Source organism: Vipera berus (genome assembly GCF_964194415.1).
Source record: "Vipera berus genome assembly, chromosome: 5".
Lineage (NCBI taxonomy): Eukaryota > Metazoa > Chordata > Lepidosauria > Squamata > Viperidae > Vipera > Vipera berus.
This window is the reverse complement of record NC_138207.1, coordinates 42,729,037-42,754,232: the sequence shown is the minus strand read 5'-3', so window position 1 is coordinate 42,754,232 and position 25,196 is coordinate 42,729,037. Positions and strand designations below refer to the sequence as shown.

General features: G+C 38.3%; 1 protein-coding gene across 5 annotated transcripts in view; it reads right to left on the bottom strand.

Moving 5' to 3' along the window:
- ARMC8 (armadillo repeat containing 8) overlaps window positions 1-25,196 on the bottom strand; it is an 84,882-nt gene that overhangs the window by 46,490 nt on the left and 13,196 nt on the right. For 3 of the 5 annotated variants that reach the window (XR_014026550.1, XM_081328657.1, XM_081328655.1), the window contains 3 exons: window positions 15,860-15,931; window positions 613-755; window positions 430-527 (listed from right to left, as the gene is read on the bottom strand). Coding sequence is in view for 4 of the 5 variants with exons in the window: in XM_081328655.1 (XP_081184781.1) it covers window positions 430-527; window positions 613-755; window positions 15,860-15,931 (313 nt within the window). In the remaining variant the exon portion in view is untranslated. The remainder of the gene's footprint in view (window positions 1-429; window positions 528-612; window positions 756-15,859; window positions 15,932-25,196) is intronic. The other 2 variants (XM_081328658.1, XM_081328656.1) reach the window with 1 other exon arrangement.

Below are 25,196 nucleotides of genomic sequence, written 5' to 3'. Positions count from 1 at the left end.
TCATTTCATAACATCATTAATCACCAGTCAAATCAATATAATGAATATTATTCACATATTTTTCAAATGGGGAATACAATAGTGTTTGTTTCTCACACAACAGATGATAGTAGCAGCATGTGATTCTCAGAAAAAATATATTAATCTGATTAATTTGCCTTTATATCTTGAAATGTAATATATAAAATTCACACTTGCATACTGTAAGCATCCCAATGAACACTATAAATTCCAATTATTTTGTGAAGCCAATTCTCACACTAACATAAGCCGTCATGTGTAGTGGTTTTATGACTGTGAGTCATGCTTGTCTTTAGCTTGGATAAACTACAATAGTTCTAATTTCAAAGATTCTAAATTCTCTCAGAATCACACATGAAATAAAACTTATATGCAGGCTGAAAAGGTCAGTTATTGCCTGTAACTTACTGAATACAATAATTCTTCAGGAGTGACAGGGCTGGTGAAAATAGTACGAAGACATCTGAGGCAAGCTTCAATGAATTTAAGATCTGATGACAGTAACCCTGTAAATACAAGTTTAGATTCTTATTCAGTTCTCTCACAAACTGTGTACTCAAGAAACCGATGAAATAATGGAAAATTAGGTACCTTGCAATAAAGCTGGTATGATATGGCAGTCCAGTAGAGATTTAACATTATTTTCTGTACCCATTGCAAGGCTTCCTAGAACAACTGCACATTCCGTTTTCAGTTCAGTGCTAGAGTTTTCTTGCTGAAGCAAGTATAGCAACCTACATGTAGAAATACAACTGTTTAAGTAAGATCACAAAAAAATAATTCAAATAAAGAATCCTTCTATACATAAAAAACCGATTATATCAAGTGGAGAAATGCTAATGGACAGGGTGTTACATAGAACCCTACCTGGATTCCATTGGATAGATAAAAAATGAGAACATTATATCCAAAACCAATGATGAAAAAGTGGAATTACAATGGAAAGCTGAATAGCTTGTGTTCAGTTTAAATTAGCAGTACAAGGAGTTATTCTGGAAGTAATGGGTAATATACTTTTAAAACGTGAGTAGCAAGAGAAATTCAAAGAAGTTGACAGGAAACTAAAATAAATATGGAAAGAGATGCAATTTATTTTAAAAAAAGCTTTAACTATTAGTACAACCATGGAACTATTAAAGGAAATGTGTTAAAATCATTGGATAAAAAGTTAACTATAACAGAATAAAAAAGTCAAAAATAGAGTTGTAAATGTATCATGCAAAAAACTTAATTATGGTCTATTTAAAATCTCTATTAGAAACAAATGCAAATATGGTCCATTTAGCATCCTAATCAGAAAAATGACACTGAAAATATCAGAAAATTGCTGAAATATTTTGGAAATAAAAATTACAGAAAGAAGACACGTTCCAGTTGCAGTGGAATCTGTATGGTGAGTCAAGATTTTGTAATCATGATTAGTGAAACAACTTGTGGTAGCTGAGTTTGTGCATAATACCAAATCATAATGGGTGGCTTCACATATACCAAAAAGCCATAAGCAAACTACATTTTTCCCAATCAAAACTCTGACATAATTGGAGATAAATATCATGGAAGCAATCAGATGAAACTATTTTTGTTAACATTACATAGCCTCACAATAACTGTAAATATAGCAAATAATAGCAAAGCATCTAAATGTGATACATCACTGCACTTTTAGCAGATTATTTAGAACCAAAAGTGAAGAATCAGTTACTTTGTCTCCATGTTGTTAAAAACTTGTGTTAAAAATAAATACGTTCAGCTCTAACAATTCCACATATATAAAAAAATTTAATGCAATAATGCAACTTTCCTAACATCATTTTTTTAAAAAAATACTTATTGTTTTAACTTTCAGGATAAATTTGACTTATACAAAAGAAGGTTATAGTGGAGGAAAATACATTCATTAAATGAATGCATTATATAAGGAAAAAGAGCTGGACGTGTTTATTTTAAACATAATGTTTAATCCCTGGGAGGGCAATTTTGAACATGAAGCATCAACTGTGGAAAACTATCTTAGCAACACAGATGAGGCAACAATATCAGCTTCAATTCATTTGTGGGCTGAACTCCCACATATTCAAACTCTAATGGAAGTCTGTAAAATACATTCCTGAGAATCAGTTTTCATGCGTAAAGAAAAATCCTGTTTTATAAGGTTTTTTTATTGAAATAATAATTTATTTTGTCTCTCATTTTCTTGCCCACACCACTACTGCAGAAATAACGAGCAGAGTTTTTCTTTTAGTTTTATCATGGGTTGTTCAAGTTATTATGGAGCTTGTGAACCTACCTGATTTTTTTACAAGCATTCAGAACAGTATTCTGCAATCTCTACATAGATATTTATTCTCTTTCCTGATTAATTGGAACTACTAAGTAATGCAGTTTTAAGTGCTACTACAGATAGTTTTCCATTTACCCATGTTCGTTTAACAAGTTTGAAGTTACAACAGCCTTGAAAAAAGTGCTTTACGAATTGTACTCACACTTATTATTTATTTTTTATTTATTTTTTTATTTTAATCCCATTTATATCCCGCCCTTCTCCGAAGACTCAGGGCGGCTTACAATTTAAGCACAAACCAATGTGCTTAGCAATAGCCTTCATTCTATGTATATGCCTGCTTATTAGGGCTTTCGCCCCCCCCCCCTAAGCGGCATTGTTACAAAGTCAGCTTATTGCCCCCAACAATCTGGGTCCTCATTTTACCTACCTCAGAAGGATGGAAGGCTGAGTCAACCTTGAGCCTGGTGGGATGCGAACCTGCACTAATTGCAGGCAGCTGGTGTTACTTAAGGAGGCATTAGCCCACTGCTCCACCAACTCCAACTGCATCAACACCAACAACACCAACACCAACACCAACTGCATCAACTCCACAGTCATGTGATTGCAATTCAGGTGCAATCAGGTAAACCAGGTTTATGACTGGTTGCAGCACTCTGCACTTATGCGATCACAATTTGCTACCTTTTTAGCTGGTTTCCAACAAGAAACATCCAAAATTGTCAGTTATTAAGCAGAAGGAGTTCCAGGTAAGGAGCCAAGGGGTGATGCAGGGAGGGTGGGAGAGGCACTGGAGTGTCCAGCACAGATTGCATAGAAATTGGGGTAGGGTGCTGCAAGCCTCAGCCAGGGCCCCCCTGGCCCAGCAGTGCTTATGTCTGCAGGAGTGCTACAATTTCCCCACTCACCTATGTCCCCGAGATCTATGCCATTCTCATGACTCAACGCAGTCGCTGCTATTCACCCTGTTGACCCATGACTGTTGTGCTAGGTTTGCCACCAACCATGTTGTAAAGTTCACAGATGATACAACAGTAGTGGGCCTTATTCATGATGACAATGAGGGTGCTTACCGCAAGGAGGTTGAGGGGTTGGTGAACTGGTATAAGGAAAACAGCCTAGTTTTAAATACTGGAAAAACCAAAGAGATCAATGTCGATTTCAGAAAAGGGAGGCACAGCCACACTTCTCTGTGCATTAATGATTCACCTGTGGAGATGGTTACTAGCATCAAATTCCTGGTTTTGTAGTTAACAAGTAGGCTGGCTTGGTCGCTCAACAGCGAGACACTGGTGAAGCGGGCACAGCAGCACCTGCATTTTCTGTGTCACATGAGAAAAGCACATCTTCCTTCCCCCGTCCTCACCACTTTCTACACAGGGACGATTGAGAGCATCATGTCATACAGCATCACAGTAGCATTGCTGCTTCAGACAGGAAGGCAGTGCAGAGAGTGGTGAGGATGGCTGAAAAGATTATTGGCAGTTCCCTCCTTTCCATCCAGGACATAGCACAAAAGCATTGCTTGAGCAGGGTCTGTAAGATTGTCTGGGACACTACACATCCTCTTCATGATCTGTTTTCCTTGATACCTTCTGAAAGGCGGCTCCGCGGTATCTGAAGCAGAACATCCAGATTCAGTCAGAGTTTTGTTCCATACAGCAGGGCTTTTCAACCAGTGGTACGGGTACCACCTGTGGTACACTGGCACCTGGCAGGTGGTACGCGACCATCCTAGAAAAGTGGTAGCAGGGGAGGGGAATGAGCTGAACCGGTGGCAGCACCGCACAAACCTGAGCGAGAGACAGCTGGAGCTGCAGGGCTGTCAGGGCTCAGTGGAAGCGCCAGGATCAGCGTTTCTTTGGGGCTGTCAGGACTCAGTGGAAGCGCCAGGATCAGCGCCAGGCTCCAGCTGGAGTTCGGCACTGATCCCGGCACGTCTGCTGAGCCCAGAGGAAGCACCGATAGCTGGAATGTTGCAGCATCTCCAGGGTCTTGTGATTTACATTCAGATGCTTGGCAACTGATTCATGTTTATGACGGTCAGTGTCCCAGGGTCATGTGAAGTGACCAAAACCTACTGCAACCACCCAGCAGATGGGGGGGGGAATAAAAACCAAACACTCCCCACCCCCACTGCCAATCCTCAACAGAAATGCTCACAACAATGAAAACCTCGGACAGGAGGAAGAGCACCGCTGGGCGGGCAGGCATCTTGCACTTTTTTCAGTGCCATTTAACTTCAAACAGTCACTAAGCAAACGGTTGTAAGTCGAGGACTGTCTGTACTTCATCACTTTTTTTCCTTTTTTCTTCTTTTTTTTTGGTCATCAAGTTTTTGACACCTTGCTAGGTGACTGGTGATACTTGGATGTTGCCATATCCTAAAAATGGTACAATGGGTGAAAAGGTTGAAAAGCCCTGCCATACATTATTAACCTTGTGAACTCTAAAGCTTCCTCCTTCCGTTATGTATTCAAGACAGACAGTGATTAATATTTATATGTTGCTTATATGTAAGGGTGTAGGTCTATACATATGTTGTATATAGTATGTTTAAATGTGTTATGTATGTGTACACTTTGAGAGCAAGCAATTCAATTTCATTTTTAATATGTGCCATTGTGCCCACAGTAAAAAATGACAATAAAGGTTATCTATCTATCTATCTATCTATCTATCTATCTATCTATCTATCTATCTATCTATCTATCATCTATCTATCTACTGTCAAACAGCACTCCCATTCTCATGAGATCTGGGGAAGACCAGAAGCTTTCTGAAAGATCATGAGAGGGAGACATATGGTTTGGTGAATGTATGGGGCATGTGGGTTGGAGAACAGCGTAAGGCGGTAAAGGCCTGCGGTGTGGTTTCAAGTAGAATTTCTTGGCGACAGTGGTGTTGACGTGGAACTGGTGCAGGTCACATGCAAGTTGGGGCACTGGTACAGTGCAGCATGAGCTATAGGGAGGCCCGGGAAGAAGTGTGTGCAAGTGCATGGAGGAATGGGAAGGATGACACTAGTGAATAGATGAGTGTGAGTGCAGAGGGAAAGAGGCATGGGATGCATGCAAAGTAGGAGAACACTGATTGATGCATGCATGTTTGTGAACGCTGGGAATTTGGGAAGAATGACACAGATGGGTACATGCATATGTGTGAATGCAGGGAGATCCATGGTAAAAGGGCATTAGTGGGAGCAGGCCTCTGTAAGAGGTGGGAAAGGCGGTACTGTAAGTGTGTATCAGTGAAGAGGGGAAGACATAGCACATGGGAGTGAAAGGGGGAAAGGCACAGCATGTATGAGTAAAGGAAGTGGCACTGAATGTAATAGAATGTGTGACGAGGAGATGCTGATTAGGAAATGAACAAGAGTAGCAGAAACCCCCAATGGCTTAACAGCTAGAAAAAGAAACTTAGGAAGGACCCACCCACAGGGATCAAACAGTTAAAAATGAGAAGTTTATGTCTTCGGATTTGTAAGATTCTGTTGTAGCCTTACAAACAAAGTAGAATTAGTTCATCTAGTGCTGTTTCCTGTCAGATTTTTCTGGGAAGACTTATAGGAGTTGGGAGAGACATATCCAAGGGCTGACTTACAACCTTCCATGCTAGCTGCCCACAAGCAGTCAATGGGAAGCCAGCATCAGGCCTAGCCCAAGAACTGTGTAAAACAATCCAACAAAAGTTCTTTATTTTCATATACTGTATAGATAAGAATCTTGTCAGACATAGCCTGGGAGATTCTGGCTATCATAAATTTCTTCCTCTTCCAATGATCCAGCTCTAGACTGGGCTATCTCATCTCGCCCCCTCCTTGGAATGCGCTCCCTCCTTGCTGGAAACTGTTGTGTTACTGTAATCCATCATAGCCAACAGGAAAGGTCACAAATGGCAATCACCTGACTGCAGAACGTTTACAATTGGTCGAAATTGTGAGATGGTTGCCAAACACCCAAATTTTGTTCACGTGACTACAGGGTGCCTGCAATAATCAGATTGTTGCTGATCAAAAGTCCCTTCATTCCGTGCATTCGTATCTTTGAACGGTTGTTCAAAGAATGGTTGTAACTTGAAGACTACCATTATCTTATGAAAAGGTTCCTTCTAAGTAATTGAGCCTTAGACCTTTGAAGTCGATGAATTGTTTAACTGTATAATTACCAAAGTTTTCTATTTGCAATAGTGGCGGATATCTGTAGCTCGGGTGTAGGATGAGGATGAAAGTTTGTTCTCCAACCTTGTGGGTTGGTTTCCGAATGTTTCATTACCAGACTAGATGACATCTTCAGTGGCATTTAGGGGGGAAGAGAGGCTTGAGGGTTGGTGCTGTCTCCAGATGGCTGTGCGATTGATTTGGATTCTGAGGGGTTCGTAGGCTGGTTGTAGGTCAATTTGCAACCATTTGCAGAGTCCCATGGTTACATGACTGCATGCTATCAGTTTTGTTGAAATTAGCAATTGCTTCCAGTTTTCAGCAAAATCACACCCTTACCATTGGCTTGCTTAATGACCAATCATTAATGACAATTAACAACCAATCATATAATCTAGGATACTTCATCCTTGTACAATCTCTTCCCTTATGTTTTTGGTATCCCATAAATAAAATATTTGTGATTACATAACTATGGTTTTTCATTACATCTAAATTAGAAAGGGACGTGGTGGCTCAGTGGGTTAGGACACTGAGCTTGTCGATCAGAAGGTTGGCAGTTTGGCGGGTCGAATCCCGAGTGCCGCATAACAGAGTGAGCGCCTGTTACTCGCCCCAGCTTCTGCCAACCTAGCAGTTCAAAAGCACGTAAAAATGCAAGTAGAAAAATAGGGACCACTACGGTGGGAAGGTAACAGCGTTCCGTGCGCCTTTGGCGTCTAGTCATGCTGTCCAAATGACCACGGAGACGTCCTCGGACAAGTGCTGGCTCTTCGGCTTTGAAATGGAGATGAGCACCGGCCCCTAGAGTCGGAAACAACTAGCACGCATGTGCGGGGGAACCTTTACCTTTACCTTAAATTAGAAAACAGTAACTTTTTGGATGATACAGGCTCTATTATGGTCATAACTTTAGGACTACATGTATGGCTAAAAAACAAAAATCAAACTCAATAACCATACATTGGGGATAACCTACATATACCATTATAAACCTACATTAGACTAAAAGATTAAGAATTCTTATAAGCCAACTTTAGAATAACTGTTTCGCTGTTGCTAAGAAATATCTGCACATAGCCTGCAAATCACTCAGGGATCTATCATCTCCTCATTGCTACTCTACTCCATGAAAGTTTATGCCATAATAAATATACTCAAATTCTTCTATTGATTGTTGGGTGATTCATAGATTTTTTTATATTATATAAACGAAAGTTATCTAAAATAAATCTATTGTAATACACATATCATGTACACTTTGTAACTACACTGGTAACATGTTTGGCATTATGATATATTGTACTCTTGGTTATTTAAAAGATATATAGCTATATTGATTGGATTCAGAAAGACCCTTAATTTTCTTTATTTTTGTTTTTCAGAAATTATTTCTAATAGTTACATATAATAATTCATGTTCCATTGCCTATGCACAACTCTCCCACAGTCAAAGTATACAGTCATGTGCATTCAACTCTTAAAGCAAGAAAACACCAATAGAGCCCAATGAATGCTGAGAATGCTCAGTGTTTAAGAAGTACTAATAGGTTTAGGAAAGAGGACAGATCATATGGAAGAAAGAATGGAATGTTAACAGTTCTACAGGAAAGAAACAGAATAGACAATGCTGTCATACTACTATTTTTCATCTTATCAGTCATGTAATATAAGATATTTAATCCTTTTGCTGTCTTTTCTCTTGTGTTTTTGGTAACTCATAAATAAAAAAATATTAACTATTGTTTTTGTTACATCTAAATTAGAAAATATTTTTTTGGTTTGGAATAACCCATGCTCTCAGGTAGGTTGCAGTTTAAAACTGATTTCAAATCCTAAATTGTCCTGATTTTAATAAAATTGGAGGAGCATCTGGTGCCTTCCAAATAATCTGGACTTCAATAATCCCTAGCATCTGCCCATGCTGAATGAACCTTATGAAAGGAATAATCCAAAACAGGTAGAATGCAAATAGTGGTTGCCAACATCTATTGAGTATTAGTATCCGTTTATCAGTAACTAGGAAACTTCCAACTGTTACATGCAAATAGGGAGGAAGAAAGGGGCATGAAGGCAAAATAGAGAGAAATCATGTGTGTATGTGTGTGTGTGTGTAATGTCCATAATAATTGAAATGGATCATTCTGTTCTCCTGTTCCATACAAACTCAGATTCATACTGTGACTCCTACTTCCCTTCAATAAATGTAACATTTGGTTGTTGTATCCTTTCTCAAGAACATGTTCCTCAACATAATAGAATAAAATAAACATTTCACTTCTATTGTTTTCAATTTTAACAGTTCTATTTTCTTAAAAGAAGCAATCAGAACTCACATCAATCTATGGCATAAAAATTCATAGTAGAACACAGCACTGCATCAACAATTGAAATGCTAAGGACTGATGCATTCATTATTTGTTATTTCAATTTATATACCTGATCATTTCAAATGTATGACTTTCTTTCTCCTTATAGAGAGCCTACCAGCTATATACGGTAATCAGAAAAAAATCAGCCAAGAAAATGGCAGGAAGTTCTTTAATGATAATTTGAACAAGAATAAGAGTCAAAACCAAATATGCTGAACTTTGCACCATTAAGTTTATTATCTTGTATGATTGAGTGACTTCCAAGAGATAAACCCTGAAACTATAAATAAACTAAAACTGTCTAAGATAGACTAATTATTATTGTTTTTGTTACATCTAAATTAGAAAATAATTTTTTGGTTTGGAATAACCCATGCTCTCAGGTAGGTTGCAGTTATCTTTTTTATCTAATTATCTTTTTGGTTCAGGTAGATATAAGTGTATAATTTTTCCAAACCAAGGATAAGCAACAGCTGTTGGAAAAAAAAGACTATCCTTCTTTAAAGAAAAAAGATAAATAAACGTATCAGCAATTCCTGTCAATTCTATGCAGCAGAATTTAATAAATATATTGACCAGAAAGATACATCAGAATAGATGAATTAAGCTATATTTCCCCAGTTGCTAAAGGATAACTTTGACAATTTTTCCCCCTATATTATAATTTAGGTACTTACTACATGTTCAGACACCTCTGAATGCTAAGAAAGAACAAGCTTAACAGGATACACTTAATGAAATAAATGTTCCATTTGTCATTCTAATCATAGTTTTTTTATGTACATCAAAGTCTTGTTCACATAAAGCACTGTGGTTGGAGAATCATCACTAACTACTCTGGAATCACTGGAAGAGTGAAACAATACTTCTTCCTCTTTTCAATTATTTTATACTGTGGGAAGACAGCAAACCCCCTCCCTAGAGAAGAAAATAGTTTGGGGGATATTATAAAAAAGCAGAATATACTTCGAAAGTGAAAATACTCTAATCCTCAAAATGCTTTCTTTATTTCATTTAAATACCTAGGTAAAGATACCCAGCATAATAACAATGTCATAGAATGTCTCTACCAGCTAATACTGAAAAGTACTGGGCAGCCAAGGAAGCTGTCAAACCAACTGAAACAGAGACAAATTGTACTATAGATGATCAAATAATAAAACATTCAATGAATCTGTCCCGTAGCAATTTATGCCTCTTATTTTTCTAGACTTTTTCAGCTGAAAAGTATCTGGGGAAAAAAGTCATAGCTTTTAATAATAATCAGGAATTGACATTTTTGAGATCATTTTTTTAAGCTTCTCAGGGACATGCCCTCAGTTACAATTTCATACTGGATAAAAGATGCCAAACTATACAAAACCTGCCATTATGTTTCTAGCAAAATGAAGGAAAGGATTGTGTACAGTTGAAGGAAAATAACTTAAACTTTAGCCATCCTTTTGGGAATTGTACAATAGACCATTATATGAACAGATTTTAGATAGTGTTTGGTCATGAATTCTGTTTCCTATAAATCCTATTTCTCTCCTCCTCAGTTCCTGCGTTACAATTTGGGAAGTTTTAAAACAAAATATAATTAGCATATTAAATGTTTTGCTCTCACATCTACTATTGACAAACATCATTTGTGCCTAATAAATGAGGTGAGGCAAATTAACACACCTCTATAAGTTATATTCACAACTTAATCTTGCAGCACACTTGCAGAATTTACCGTAGCTTCTTGTAATGTGAACAGAGTCAAGCTAGCACAGTGCAGGATTCATCCACATACCCTCCTTGCCTCACACTTAGAAGGCTTGCTAAGAATTTGTTAAGGAAATGTCCTTACATCAGGGTCTCCATCTTAGTGCAAGCCTGCTGCTGAAGCAGGCTGGATCAATGTTACTTACATAAAAGAAAAGTGGTATTTTCCAGTGCAATTTTCTGTGAAAATATTGTTATTCAGATGGAAAGGAAGACTGAGGAAGTTTAGTAACATGCAGAATTCCAAATACCATGCTTCTTTCCCATCAGATGCAAGGCTTTCTGCCTCCATGGCCATTTCAACTGAAACCTCCCCAGCAAACAAAGCTGTATGTGTGTTTTAAGGCTTAGGGAAAAATACCAAACTTCCTAAGGTAATTATTCCTTGCAGTAACACCTGCTTTGCATTCCTTATCCTCCCACCAACCTGCTTCTCTTCTCCAGTTATAGTGGCTAAATTTTTCTTCTCTCCACCAAGTACGTGATCATGCTAGACAGGAGAAAAAGCACCTAAGCCAGTGATGGCGAACCTTTTAGAGACCGAGTGCCCAAACTGCAACCCAAAACCTACTTATGTACTGTCGGGTGCCAGGTGGGCATGGCCCATTGCGTGGGCGTGGCTCATTGGGTGGGCGTGGCTGCGGTGGTAACGGCAGACTGGGTGGGACTAAAAAGTTCAATCAATCAATTCCAACTTTGTGAGATCTTTTTTTTTCCCATGAGAAGTTGAAATTGATTGATTGATTGAACTTTTTTTTTTGCACACGGCGGCGGAGGCCTAAAGCGAAAAGGTTTTATAAAACCTAGCTGAAGGCCTAGGACTGGGGCGATGGTGCGCATGCCCAGAGAGGGCTCTGTGTGCTACCTGTGGCATGCGTGCCATAGGTTCGCCATCACGGACCTAAGCCTTCCATTTTCTCCCAACACCAAGCAGAGATTCTCTTCTGCCCTTTGTTGCTTTTCTTCAACAATAGGAAGGAAACACATTACTGATGATGTTGGGAAAATTTGGATATTTCAATTTTTGTTGATTATAATTGAGAATTGGCTCAGCTTATTACTTTTGGTACTCCTGCTACAAAGTTAAATACATTTCAGCTTTCAAAAATTAGATTCGCCCTGAGTCTACTGACTTCTTGTAAGGCCTTAAAGACTTGATTTTGCCACTGGGTTTGGGGATCGGGATGTGTGGTTAAATCTATACAATGGCTATGTTAATTGTTACTGACAGTTCTTGTTATACCTTGGATATTGACTGTGTTGTTAAATACTTTTTTGTCTCATTTTTATATATTTCTTGTATTATGTTTTTTTATAGTTTTAATTACTGTGACCTGCCCAGAAGCATGTATTTGAGATAGGTGCTATACGAATTGAAACAATGAATGAATGAATGAATGAATGAATGAATACCAGATTAAGAACTTTGTGTGCACAGTGAAGATATTGGAGGAGAAATGAAAAATGTTGTAGGTGGATTTCAGCACAAATGACAGGACACTTTCTTCTCCTTTTTTAATTAAATTCAGGGATTAGGAAAAGGTATAGGATAAGGTGAAGCATTATTGTCAGGGGTTTTAGGGATTGTTTTTGTTCTCCTGAAGAATGACTTACTATATGAGCTATGGTAGTTCCTTGGCACTTGGGAAGTTATATTGTTTTTTCTATTTATTTTGTTATACTATTGTTTTAAATCTTGTTACTGTTTTGGAGGTTTGTAAGGCATGACTGGAGTGGCGTATAAGCCTAATAAAATACGTAAGTGCGATCCCATTCAAGTCTATGCAGAAGGAAGTCCTACTGAGTTTGAATGTTTAACTCAATTACCAAGGATTGTTTTACTCCTTAGTAAAAATGCATAGAATTGCAATTATATACAGTAGTAGGAGAGCTTTGGTATTTTATAACTGTCAAGGATAGCTAAACTTTGAGGACATTTTTGTCCACAATTGGTTCATCATCATCATTATTCATCTGTATAATATAAATAAATTCAAAAAGTTGATTTATTTTTGTGATTTCAATAGCTTCCTCATAAGAACAAATCAAGTTTACTTTAGTAATGCAAATAAAGCATATTTTGGAAAAAATATTTAATCATTAACCTGTTCCTATATTGTTTATCAAAAGTACTAGGTTGCACTTTAACTAAGTTTTACTAAGATACTTGATTACTTTATCAGCAACATATTCTTGGGTATATACAAGTTACATTTCTATATAGCCATTGTCTGAGTCAAAAGCAATTCTTTGTACTATACTATTGTATGTAACAAACTCTTGCTCAGTTTGAAGTCCAGAACCATTGCTTTCATATATTTTTTTCAAATATGAGATTAAATATTCTAGTTTGCAATAAATAGCTTTTGCTTCTGTATATACATTTTCATTTTCAGTAACTAAAACCGTTTTTTGGTCCACTGTATCTTGATGCTAAATTAACTTGACACATCTATCCTACTGGTGACTGAGTACTGATTTCTTGCTTATTAAATGCATTTATATCCTGTCTTGAGTTGGAATGAGCCAAATTAGGTACTGCACAGTCTGCCTTAATTTTACCTTCACTAACCTAAAATCATTCAATGAGTTCTATGATCTAATGGGAAAAAGAACCTGAATCTCTCCAGTCCAAAAAACATTGAAGGACTCTAGAATTTTTATATTAAGAATAAGAATTAATTTTATCATTTCTCAGTGTGGATTAACATTTTCTGATTGCTTAATATCAACAAATTAATGGATATATGCCTCCTGTTTGCTTATAATCTTTTGCTTTTATAACTCTAATTCCCATCTATTTTTTAAATGCTTGGATGTGTTAGTGTTACATTTGTATCACACAAAATAGTTATACTAATTTATTTATTTATTTTATTTTTATTACATTTATATCCCGCCCTTCTCTTGACTGATAGAAGGCTTTATTTGTTTAGAAGATTTGTTTCACCTTTCTAACCAATCAAGAATCAAGGGGGCCCTAAAGATACTGCACAAATGTAATAATCATCATATCTAGGAATTACTAAGTAAAAGAATAAAGCATTCAGGTAAATAGCCATATCATTACTCTGCTTATGAAAATGTTAAAATAAAATCTGACAAATCAGATTTTAAACAAATGCAAATAAGATCATTTTTTAAGTTTTCAGAGTTTATGAGGAAGTTGATGTAAGCTTAAGGTCTTAACCCTATTTTAACCATCAAATAATTATGTTATTTCTTCTCCAAAATCAGAACAAAATTGCACTTCTGTGGCATGAACAAAAAAAGCACTAGATAGTGGACAAAAAATGGTCTGATAGCTGCATCTGATCTGTGGATTATCTGGACCATAAGGTATGTCAAACCACATATCCTAAATCTCAAAACAGTGTTGTTTTGCCTTCAGGTTCTATGAACACTAGAGGTAACAGTTGCAGAGCGCATTATGAGTAAACCATTATATACTTTAGTCATCATTATTTATGCTGACATTTTAATTCTGCTGACAAAAGCAAAAAACATCTTGGTACAAATGGAGGTGAAAAAGCCCACGTTAACAGGTAGTACTCGGGTTGTGACAGCAACTGGGACCAGAATTTCCATTGTAAAGAAATGTGGCTACAAAGCATGACATCACGTGACTACATTGTTTAGTGACAGCAATCTCAACAGCCCCAGTTACTGTTGTAACCCAGGACCACACAAGTCTTTAAGCGACAACCTCATGAGACTATAACAAGAGAAGAAAAGCAAGTCTCTGGCAAGTAGGCCAGCAGATGACTGCTGTGGATGAGTGTTTTTTTTGGGGGGGGCCTGCTGGCACATTTCATGGATAGGTGTCATGGGCATGAACGAAGGAGTGCAGGTAGCTGGCTTGGTGTCACAAGCAGGTACTATGGAGTATAGGTGGCTATGTGGGTGTTTTGGGTGGGCAAAAGAGCAGTGGGGCAACTTGTGAACCTCCTGTCTGCTTCCCCACTGACTTTGAGGGAAGATGTAAAAGCTGATCATGTAACTGCAAGTGCAGAAACTTTCATAAGTCTCCTTAGTTTAGCGCCATTGTAACTTTGAATGATCACTAAATGGGTGGTCAAAACACAAAGACCACGTTAGTAGTTTATAGTGAGATCCAGTTTCGTCTAGTGGTTAAAGCACCAGAGAAGAAACCAGAGAAGTGTGAGTTCTAGTTCCGCTTTACATATGAAATCCAGCTGGGTAACTTTAGGCTGGGAGGGGGATCAAGACTTATTCGTTGAATCCTTTCCAGTAGATCTACTGCCGGCAATGGGGAAAAAGTCGTGATACGTTGCACGACGTCACGAGTTTAACATGCCTGCAGTAGATCAACAAATGATTCAGAAGCCCATTATTTTAACAAAAGGGACTAAAAGTTTCTTCCATCAAAAAAATTAAGATCAAAAACAACAATAGGATGAAAGCATTATAAAAATGGAAGTGTTTTTATTCATGTAGAGGCAGGATATTAATAAAAATAAGAATGGTGTTGAAGAATATGAGTCTTGTTAATAATCACAAGATTATTGATTTTCAAACACCTTTATGGCAAAAGGTCCTAGGAATATTTTATTTATTTATTTATTTATTTATTTTAATCCCATTTATATCCCGCCCTTCTCCGAAGACTCAGGGCGGCTTACAAGCTTAGCAGTAGCCTTCATTCTATGTATATGCCTGCTTATTAGGGCTTTCATACACCCCCCAAGCGGCATTATTACAAAGTCAGCTTAATTGCCCCCAACAATCTGGAATATGTAAAAAATTATGTAGATCCACAAATCTACATGAAACAACTTGATACTTTATTTTTATATGAGAAACTTGGTAACAGCACGTTAGACACTAAACAAATTGTAGGAATTTGCTATAGGAGATTAGTAATTAAAAGGCTGGAAGTTCATTAACTTCACAATTTAAAAAGGAAGAGTAAATTGCTTCTTTTTTTAAATTAAAAGTATTTTTCCTCTAAATTCTTATATGCAATCTTCATGCAAGTAAGAAATGGAAGAAACAGGTTTAGGCATTTCTTTTATAAGTTTTATTAACCAGTGACTTTTGAACTATTTTCATAGCTTTGAAATAGACATTCTTTCCAAATTTTTTGGCAGAGATGTATCCATACAAGCAGTTTTTATAGCAAGGAATCAGATATACTAATCTCAGCTATCGAAAAAATAGAGTCAGTGACAGTCAGGAAAATTAAATGTCCTTAATGGCTTAATGAAACTGCTGTGAATCAGTGAAAATGAGAGTAGCAGACAGAGGACATACCTTGGAACTGCTCCCAAAACAATCAAGTTGGCTTTTTGTTTGTTGTTTCCAATTACAGCATTTTTCATATCTCTGTAAATCCAGAAAGAGAAAAAGCCTAGTAAATTATGCTGAGATACTATTAGCTCAGTTTTGCAGAATGTAGCACCATTTAGTTGCTACATCTAAGCACTGAACAGGAAAAAATAACATCCCCAGTATTAATATAAATATCTGACATTTCTCTAATACCAGCTATTCAAACAGCAGAGATGTGTACTTGATCATTCATTATAAAGCCATCTGGCATACAGATCAGATAGCAATATCAAAATGCTAAATTAGGATTGAGTTAGAAGTAAAAATTTAAAAATTAAACATGAGAATCCCAATATGGCCAGTATTCCTACTTTACAGTGGCTGCATTTGAAATGAGGCTAAAAAGAAAGGCTAAAAATTGAATTTGGTTTACTTTAAACTGTCATATGGCATTATATCAATTATAACAACTTTTGATTTTATAATTTTGTAAAAGGTAAAGGTTCCCCCGCACATGCGTGCTAGTCGTTTCCGACTCTAGGGACCGGTGCTCATCTCCGTTTCAAAGCCAAAGAGCCAGCGCTTGTCCGAGGACGTCTCCGTGGTCATGTGGCCGGCATGACTAGACGCCAAAGGCGCACAGAACGCTGTTACCTTCCCACCGGAGTGGTCCCTATTTTTCTACTTGCATTTTTACGTGCTTTCGAACTGCTAGGTTGGCAGAAGCTGGGACGAGTAACAGGCGCTCACTCTGTTACGCGGCACTTGGGATTCGACCCGCCAAACTGCCGACCTTCTGATCGACAAGCTCAGCGTCCTAAATTTTTATTCTTAGAGAAAGTTTTCCTAAATCTAGAGTTAAATGTTTTATACAACTGAAAAGTTGTACCAAGATTGATATGGAGATCTTTCAGGTAACTTTAAATGATCAATAATAAGAAATCAATGCAAAAAAATTGATTTTAAGAAATTAATCACCTGATATTTTAAAGAAATGTTGAATAATTATCCTATGGGCATAATGAACATATCAATGTGATGTTAATTTATATTGCAACAATTTGAAACCTGCCAAATTGTAAAGAAATTGGGATTAATCATGTGGCAGCTGCATTTAAGAAGACTGTTTTACTCCAATGGAGAGATTCAAATGCTATGATTTTAAAACCCTGGATGGAAGACAAGCATTCATTTTATTCATACATAATGACCTTTTATCAAATTAATAGGATTTTAATAGAAATTCTGATAAATTTTACTCTTATAGTCAATAAAGGCAGTCCTCGACTTACGACCACAATTGAGCCCAAAATTTATGTTGCTAAGTGGGAAACTTGTTAAGTGAGTTTCGTCCCATTTTACAATCATTTTGCCACATTTGTTAGCTGAATAACATTGCAGTTGTTAAATTAGTAATACGGTTAAATGAATCTGGCTTCCCCACTGACTTTGCTTGCCAGAAGATTGCAAAAGGGGATCACATGACCCCAGGACACTGCAACCGTCATAAATGTGAGTCAGTTATATGGGGATGTTGCAACTGTCGTGTGAAAAATGGTCATAAGTCACTTTTTTCAGTGCCGCTGTAATTTTGAACGGCCACTAAAGGAATTATTGTAAGTCGAAGACTACCTGTATTCTTTTTTCTGTTTTGTTACTGACAGGTGTTTTTGGTTTTTTGTATTTCCTTTTAATATTTCTATTTCGGCTTCTCCTTCCCTCTTGTTTATAGATTTGAAGAAATAAAAATAATGTTAAAAAACTAAATGTGGGCATAACCCTAAACAAGAAGTACTCTTATATATGACTCAATTACTTCAACTCGGCTCCTCCTGCCAGAGATTGCACTGTGCGTGCATTTCTGCAAATTTGAAACGTTTTCTTTCCAAAACCAGTTATAATATACTGTTTATGAAATAACCCCAATATTAATTTCCATGTAATTCTAAAGAAACCATGGTCAGAGCCATTTCAAAATTTTTTAGCTACCTTCAATAGCAGTAATAGCAAAGAAACAGTAACCAAGCATTTTGTACCAATATGGTGTTCCTGTTGCAACCAGTCCAAAACACAGGATTTCCCTATCCTAACTATAGCTGGTTTATTTACATAAGGCTACAAAAATACTTATTTTAAGTAATAGAAAACGCTGCTTAAGTTTAGCTCATTTTATCTGGGTTTCACTAATACCTACGCATCAGTACTTTTGAGTAATTGCTGGTTTGCTTCAGAACCCTTCCTCAATTTCCAACTGACAAAAATGCAAAGCAAAAACAGCTAAAAATTAACCACATTCTCAACTTAAAGTGTTTTCAGCCCTAGATGAATTTCTCTTACTCATGCTGGATGGCTTTTTGAAGTTCAACTCAATTTCAAAAACAGTGTGCAATTTAGAAAAAGCACATATAAGTAACATCCACCAAACCATCCATATACAAAGAAAAGGTATGTTGCTGAGACATTCCACACAGGTCCTCCGAAAATGGCACGCTGAGCAGTGAGGTGATTTTTTTTTCTTCCTACTGACAAACTGCTGCTTTTGCCACCAAAGCTGGCTCTTTGGCAGTGCGTTCCTCAAATTTGAATGGGAGCAACAAGAAATGATCCAAGACAACCTTTGAACAATCCTATACCTGCCTGGGGAGAGGAATCTATATTGTCAATCATTTTAGATTTTCTACTCATGTGATTTTCTTGGTAAAAATATAGGAGTGGTTTACTAGGCAGTATCAACTAATGCTTTTGCAACTCTCAAAATGATCATCTGCAGCCAGTATCTTCCTATGTTACTGCTGTTCCATGCTGGCTTTAGCTAGGCTGCTGGGATGATGTTCGTGCTCTAGGACAGACATGTCAAACACAAGGTCCATGGGCCAGATCCAGCCTGCCATGTGGTTCCTTCTGGCCTGGGGACCTGCTCTGGAAACAGCAAGGACCAGCCCACGGCACCTCGGCCTGGCCCAGGACGACCGGGCAGTGATGTACAACCTGGTGCCAGCCATCAAAGCCAGAACATGCTCAGCCTTAGATCCACAGGGCAGCCCTGGAACCAGCGATGGGCGGCCCCACCCACCCCCCTGGACGTTCGCACAAGAGGCAGGCAGAGGAGTCCGGCATCTTTGCAGGCTGTCTTGCCCTGCAGGCTGACTTCACCCAGGATGCCAGCACTGGCTGTCTCCTGTGCGCACACCCAGGGAGCGGGGCAGAGGTGGCGGGGCAGCTCCTTGCTGGTTCCAGGGCTGCCCTGTGGAGCTAAGGCTGAGCGCGTTCTGGCTTTGATGGACACAACCAGGTTGTAGATCAGCACCACCACCACCCTCCAACCAGCACCCCCATGGCCTGCTCACTGACCTAGCCTCGCAGCCATGAGGCTTCCCTTTCACCGGGACTGGTCCCGCCCACCCACATGGGATAGTGATGGCCAACAGCAGCATGCATGCCAGCAGTGCTGGCAATCTCTCCCCCTCCCATCATCCCTTCCTGAGCATGGAGGAAGGAAAGAGATGAGAAGGGGAGGGAAGGGAGGGAGGGAGGAATGAATGGAGGGAGGAAGGGAGGGAGGGAGGGAGGAAGGAAGGAAGGAAGGAAGGAAGGAAGGAAGAGGCAACTTGGTTGGAGATGCTCCAGTTTATTTATTTATTATTTATTTTATTTATTATATTTGTATACCGCCCTTCTCCTGAAGGACTCAGGGCAGTGAACAGGGCACATATAAAATGCAAAATACAAAAGTTAAAAGAGGATTAAACAGAGCCCAAGCTAAAACAATAAATAATAGTATAAAAAACCCGCAGTAAAAACCCCAACACATCCCCCATCAGGCCAGGCCAGCTTGTTCAAATAAATAGGTCTTCAGATCACGTCGGGAGCGAAGGTCAGGCGCCGTCCGGAGCTCAAACGGCAACTGATTCCATAAGTCCGGGGCGCCCACAGAGAAGGCCCTCCCCCTGGGGGCCACCAGCTGACATTCTCTGACCGGTGGCACCCTGAGGAGGCCCTCTCTGTGGGAACGCACAGGGCGGAGGGAAGTTGACGGAAGTTTATGCAGTTCTGCTTCAGTCCTAGATCCATTGAGACTTGGGCTCAAAGGAGAAAGCAATTTTGTGTTCTCTTTTGTCACAGACAGGACTTTATTGGCAATCCAAGTTAACATTGGTATTCTTGAATTATGAACTCTTAGGAAAGTATCCCCTCCTTGTGTGTTGCAAACAGCCATTTCCAGTGGGGAAAACAGGACAAAGGAGAGTGGGGGAAAATATTTTCCTGTGTTATACTTCCAGTCTGAATTAGACCATGGCAGGGTCCATACAGGAGAGCTCTTTAAAGGATTATGTATTAGTAGAAAAGCAACTAACTCATCTCTGTTCCTAAATGCTAAAGCTGTTGCACATAAAAAACAGAGGTGCTCTGATTGCTAAGCACATAGATTGTAAGCCGCCCTGAGTCTTCGGAGAAGGGCGGGATATAAATGGGATTAAAATAAAAATAAACTATCACAGACAACATTTTGACAGTTTTACTATACTGTTGTCTGTGGACACCCCCACCACAGGCACTTCCCGACACAAGCGATGTTGAGCTGGCCACGCCCACCCTGGTCACTCCCACCCCCACTATGCCCACCCTGGCCCCACAAGGTCAACCACAACCTTGATGCGGCCCTCAATGAAATCGAGTTTGACACCCTGCTTTAGGGAATGAGTGTGTGTGTGTGTGTGTGTGTGTGTGCGCGTAACTTTTATTGATATCTTTAAACAAGAAGTTAAAAAGTAATACAAACCATTAGAAAGGAAGGAAAAAAGAAATCATTATGCAAAACAAAAAGGCCAAAAGAAGAAGAAAAAGGTAAGGAAAATTAGAAAAGAAAAAGATACAAAGAAGTGGCTGCCAATACTCTTCACACCCATTAATATATTTTAACTTCACTCTAAACCTTCACCATATTACTTTTCTTTATATGTATATAAATCACAATCTTTTTAATATTTACACAAAAATTCCAAAAGAGACTCCCAATCATCCATAAATGTAGAAAATATCTTTTTTGTAATCAAAGCCTATTTATCCATTTCAACAAAATCTGTCAATTTCATCGACCATTCCTCCACAATAGTGTTGAATCTTTCCATCTTTATGCATATAGTAATCTGTCCATAGTAATCATATGTTGAAATAATATTCTGTGTTTTTTCTGTTTATTCATTAGTTCTAAAAGGAAAAGTCCAATTGAATATTGATCTTTAAAATTCTCTGTATCAAAATATGCATTTGAATCAAAACCTTTACCTTTTTTTATATGTCCACCAAGCATTATAAAATGTCCCTTCATACTGTACACCTTTCCAACATACATTTGAAGTGCCTTTATACATCTTTATGCGTTCTTTGACATCTTGTACCAACAATGTATCTTTTAATAAAATTTCTCTTTGGAATCAAAACACAATATAAATTTCAACCCTTTTTGCCATTTATTTTCCTACTGATCTATCTGCATATTATAATTAAAATTTGTAGCCTACCTTTTCATACATTTTTAACTTATTCTTCCCATGTTTTAAATTACAACAAGAGTTTATACATTTCAGCAGTTACATGTTCATTGTAAGTACACAATTGTATTTCAAATTCAGTCTTATTTTCCTCCATATGTCATTTTTATCCATTTTAAATGTTTCTGAGAGCTATAAATAGAAAAACCACTGACAACTTTATCCTCCTGCTATTAATTGCTCTTTTGATTTAGTTTTAAATCACCTTCGATAGTTTTCCAGTAAGTCCCAGTACATCAGCTAGTTAACTTTCCAGGTAGGTCTGCCAGCTCTCTTCTATGATGTGATTCTTGAGCTGGGATCCATAAATGTGTTTTGGGAACCAACTGAGTTTACATCTATTCCATATCCTCAATATTATCTAATAAAATTTTTAAAGTTTACATTAAGTTTAACTTTATCATAGCATAACTGTACATGTCATGAAAACATCAGGTAGTCACTTAATTGTAAAAGTCTCTTGTATCTCAGGAATTTACATTCTTTCATCTATCAAACAACAAGCAATGTAATACAATTTCAAATCTGGTAAATCCAACTTTCTTTCCTTTGCATCTTGCAACACTTTATATTTAACTTTAACTTTTTTTCTCTATCTATCTAAAATTTAGATATATTTTTTGCCATTATTTAAATCAGTGGTCCCCAATCTTTGCGGTTTGATGCCTCACTAGAGGGGAGAATGGAACTGGGCTGCACGAGAGGTAAATCGATACGTGTGCATACATGCAGTCCTTGTGCAGGTGATGGGTCGACACACGTGTGCAGCTCGACTTGCACAAGGGGCAGGCCGGTGTGCACACGCACAAATGGCCGCTGGCCTGCCCCTTGCGCAAGGGCCACTCACTTGGCTCAATCTGAATAGGCCACGGCCTGGTAGTGGGCCCTGGCCCAGGGCTTGGGGACCCTGGTTTAAATGGTACACAGGGTACATTTAAACAGGTAATCCCTGAAACAAAGCCATTCATGGCAAAAGATTCATTTTTATCCAAGATTCTCCCCAACAGTAACAATTCTCTTTTAGTGAATTCCTCAAACATTTCCCACAAAATCCCTGGTGAAATAATCTTATCTATCTGTAAATTATTCTAGTGATTCTCTATGTCTTTCTCCTAATTTAGCAGCTTTACTTCTGGCTGTCATGATGAGAAAGTGAAAGCATGTCAATTTCTATGGTGAAAGTAAAAGGCAGGTTTCTCCTTGTTTTACTCTTTTGCTTTTCGCTCTCTGTACTTAGTCTCATAGCTTAGCTTATATTACCCATATCGTTTTGTAAAATGGCTTACAACAGTTCATTTAGTGACCTTCAAATTTACAACAGCACTGAAAAACATGACTTACAATCGTTTTTCACTTACTAGATTGCAGCATCTCCATGGTCACATGATCAAAATTTGGATGCTTGACAACTGGTTATTTATGAACCAGGGTCTTGTGATTACCTTTTGCTGCCTTCTGACAAGCAAAGTCAATGGAGAAGCCAGATTCACTTAACAACCACATTACTAATTTAACAACTGCAATGATTCACTTAACAACTATGGCAAGAAAGCTCATAAAATGGGGCAAACTCACTTAACAAATGTCTTAGCATCCTTATGGTCATGAGGATGGTCGTAAATTGAGGACTACCGGTATTATTATCCAAGTACCAGCTACATCTGATACCGATAGAAGGCAACATCATTAATGAATAAGCAAATAATGTTAAGAATTCCACAAAAAAATAAGAACAAAAGTTAAACATATTATCTAGACTTTCATATAACATTACATTGCATGTAACTCAACTTACAACATGACCAAACTTTAGATGCTTGGCAACATAGCTGCATTTGCTGCATCCTGCAGTCAGGTTTTACAAAAGTTTTCCTGAAAACTAGGACTTATTTCGACTGGCTTGCTTTAACAACTACTGTGTTTGTATAACAACCCCAGCAGTTACTTAATGCTTGCCACAAAAAAGAGGTCAAATCAGGTGAATTACATGACCAACCCATTTTGACTGTCATAACATACCACATAGCTCCATTATGGTTAAGGATACTATCTGTATCTATGTGTGTTACAGAAACCAAAATGGACTAGGATTCCATAAAAACTAATTGTGAGTTTCTAGTACAAATAGTCCTTGATTACAACCATTCATTTAGTCACCATGAAGTTACAACAGCATTGAAAAAAGTGACTTATGACTGGTTTTCACACTTATGACCATTGCAGTACACCCAGTTACATGATTAAAATCCAGGTGTCGGGCAATTGGCATGTGTTTGCAACAGTTGCACTGTCCAGGGTCTGGAACAAGCAAAGTCAATAAGGGAAGCTACAGTCACTTACCAACCACATGATCCAATTAACAATTGCAGCAATCTGCTTAACAACTGTAGCAAAAAAGGTCGCAAAATGGGGCAAAACTCTCTTAACAATTGCCTTGCTAACAATAGAAATTTTGGGCTCAATTGTGGTCCTAAGTTGAGAACTACTTCTACTAAAGTATAGCTTTGTAAATCAGACATTTTGGACATCATTAAATGAAATCTTCCTTACATGAAGCATATGTAATATTTTGTAGATGATACCCTCATTAGTGGCCAAAACTGTGGAAACCTTTTGGGAAAAGTGTACATTTGAGGTTTGATGGCTAATAACACCACTTTTTTTGGAGTAGTACCATAAAATTATATACCAATGGAAAGATAATTTAATCAAGAATTTATTTATTGTGCCCTTTTAATGATAGTTCTAATGTTCAGTATCCATTTCAAATCCTGGAGATTATAGAACCCCAAAATTTGAAGGATTCTACTGTTGATACTGTGTTGTCTAATATAGTAACAGGTGGTAGAGTAGGAGTGCTCCTCCTAAAATCCACTAATATCTCTACAGTTTTAAGTGTGTTCAGCTCCAGATTGTTCTGGCTGTACCACAGGGCTAGTTGTTCAACCTCTTGTTTATATGCAGACTCATCACCGTCTCAAATGAAACCAATGACTGTGTGGTATCATCTGCAAACTTCAGTACTTTAAATGAGGGATCCTTTGAGATGCAATCATTTGTACACAGAGAAAAGAGTAATGGAGAGAGCACACAGTCTTGAGGGGTGTCTGTGCTAACTGTTCAGGTGTTCAATGTGATTTCCCCTACCTTCACCTGTTGCTTTCTATCTGTCAGAAATCTTATAATCCACCTACAAGTATGGATAGGCATAGCTAGCTGAATCAGTTTAGAGTGAAGAATTTCTGGAATGATGGTGTTGCATGCTGAGCAGAAGTCTACAAAGAGGACCCATGTATAAATCTCTGGGGTTTCGGACTTCCGGTGGCGGTGCGGCGCCGGAGACAGCCCTTTCGGGCTGCCCGCGGCTCAGCTGTGTTATTTCCACCCGAAACAGCGCCGATCAGCTGTTCGGGTGGATTTGAAGCCCCCTCCTCGGGAGAAGAGGAGGGGGTGAGCTCCCAGGTAGGGGTTGAGTTCTCCGGGGCCGCCTGAGCTTAAAGCTTGGGCGGCTGAAGGATCGAACTCCCCCGTAGCCTGGGCTGCTCCCAGCTGGTCAGCGTCTCTGTTCCGTGATTTCTGGAGCGGAGCTAGGCGTTTGCGACCACCCCTGCCAGAAGGAAAGACCATGGAATAAAAGGAGCAGGCAGAGCGGTACAGGAGGAAAAGGTGAAGAGGATTTTTATTGCTGCTTTCTAGCTTAATGGATTTTATAAATTTAAAAGTGAAAGTGCGTAGTAAGTGAAAGTAAAGATGGCGGCTAAATCTCT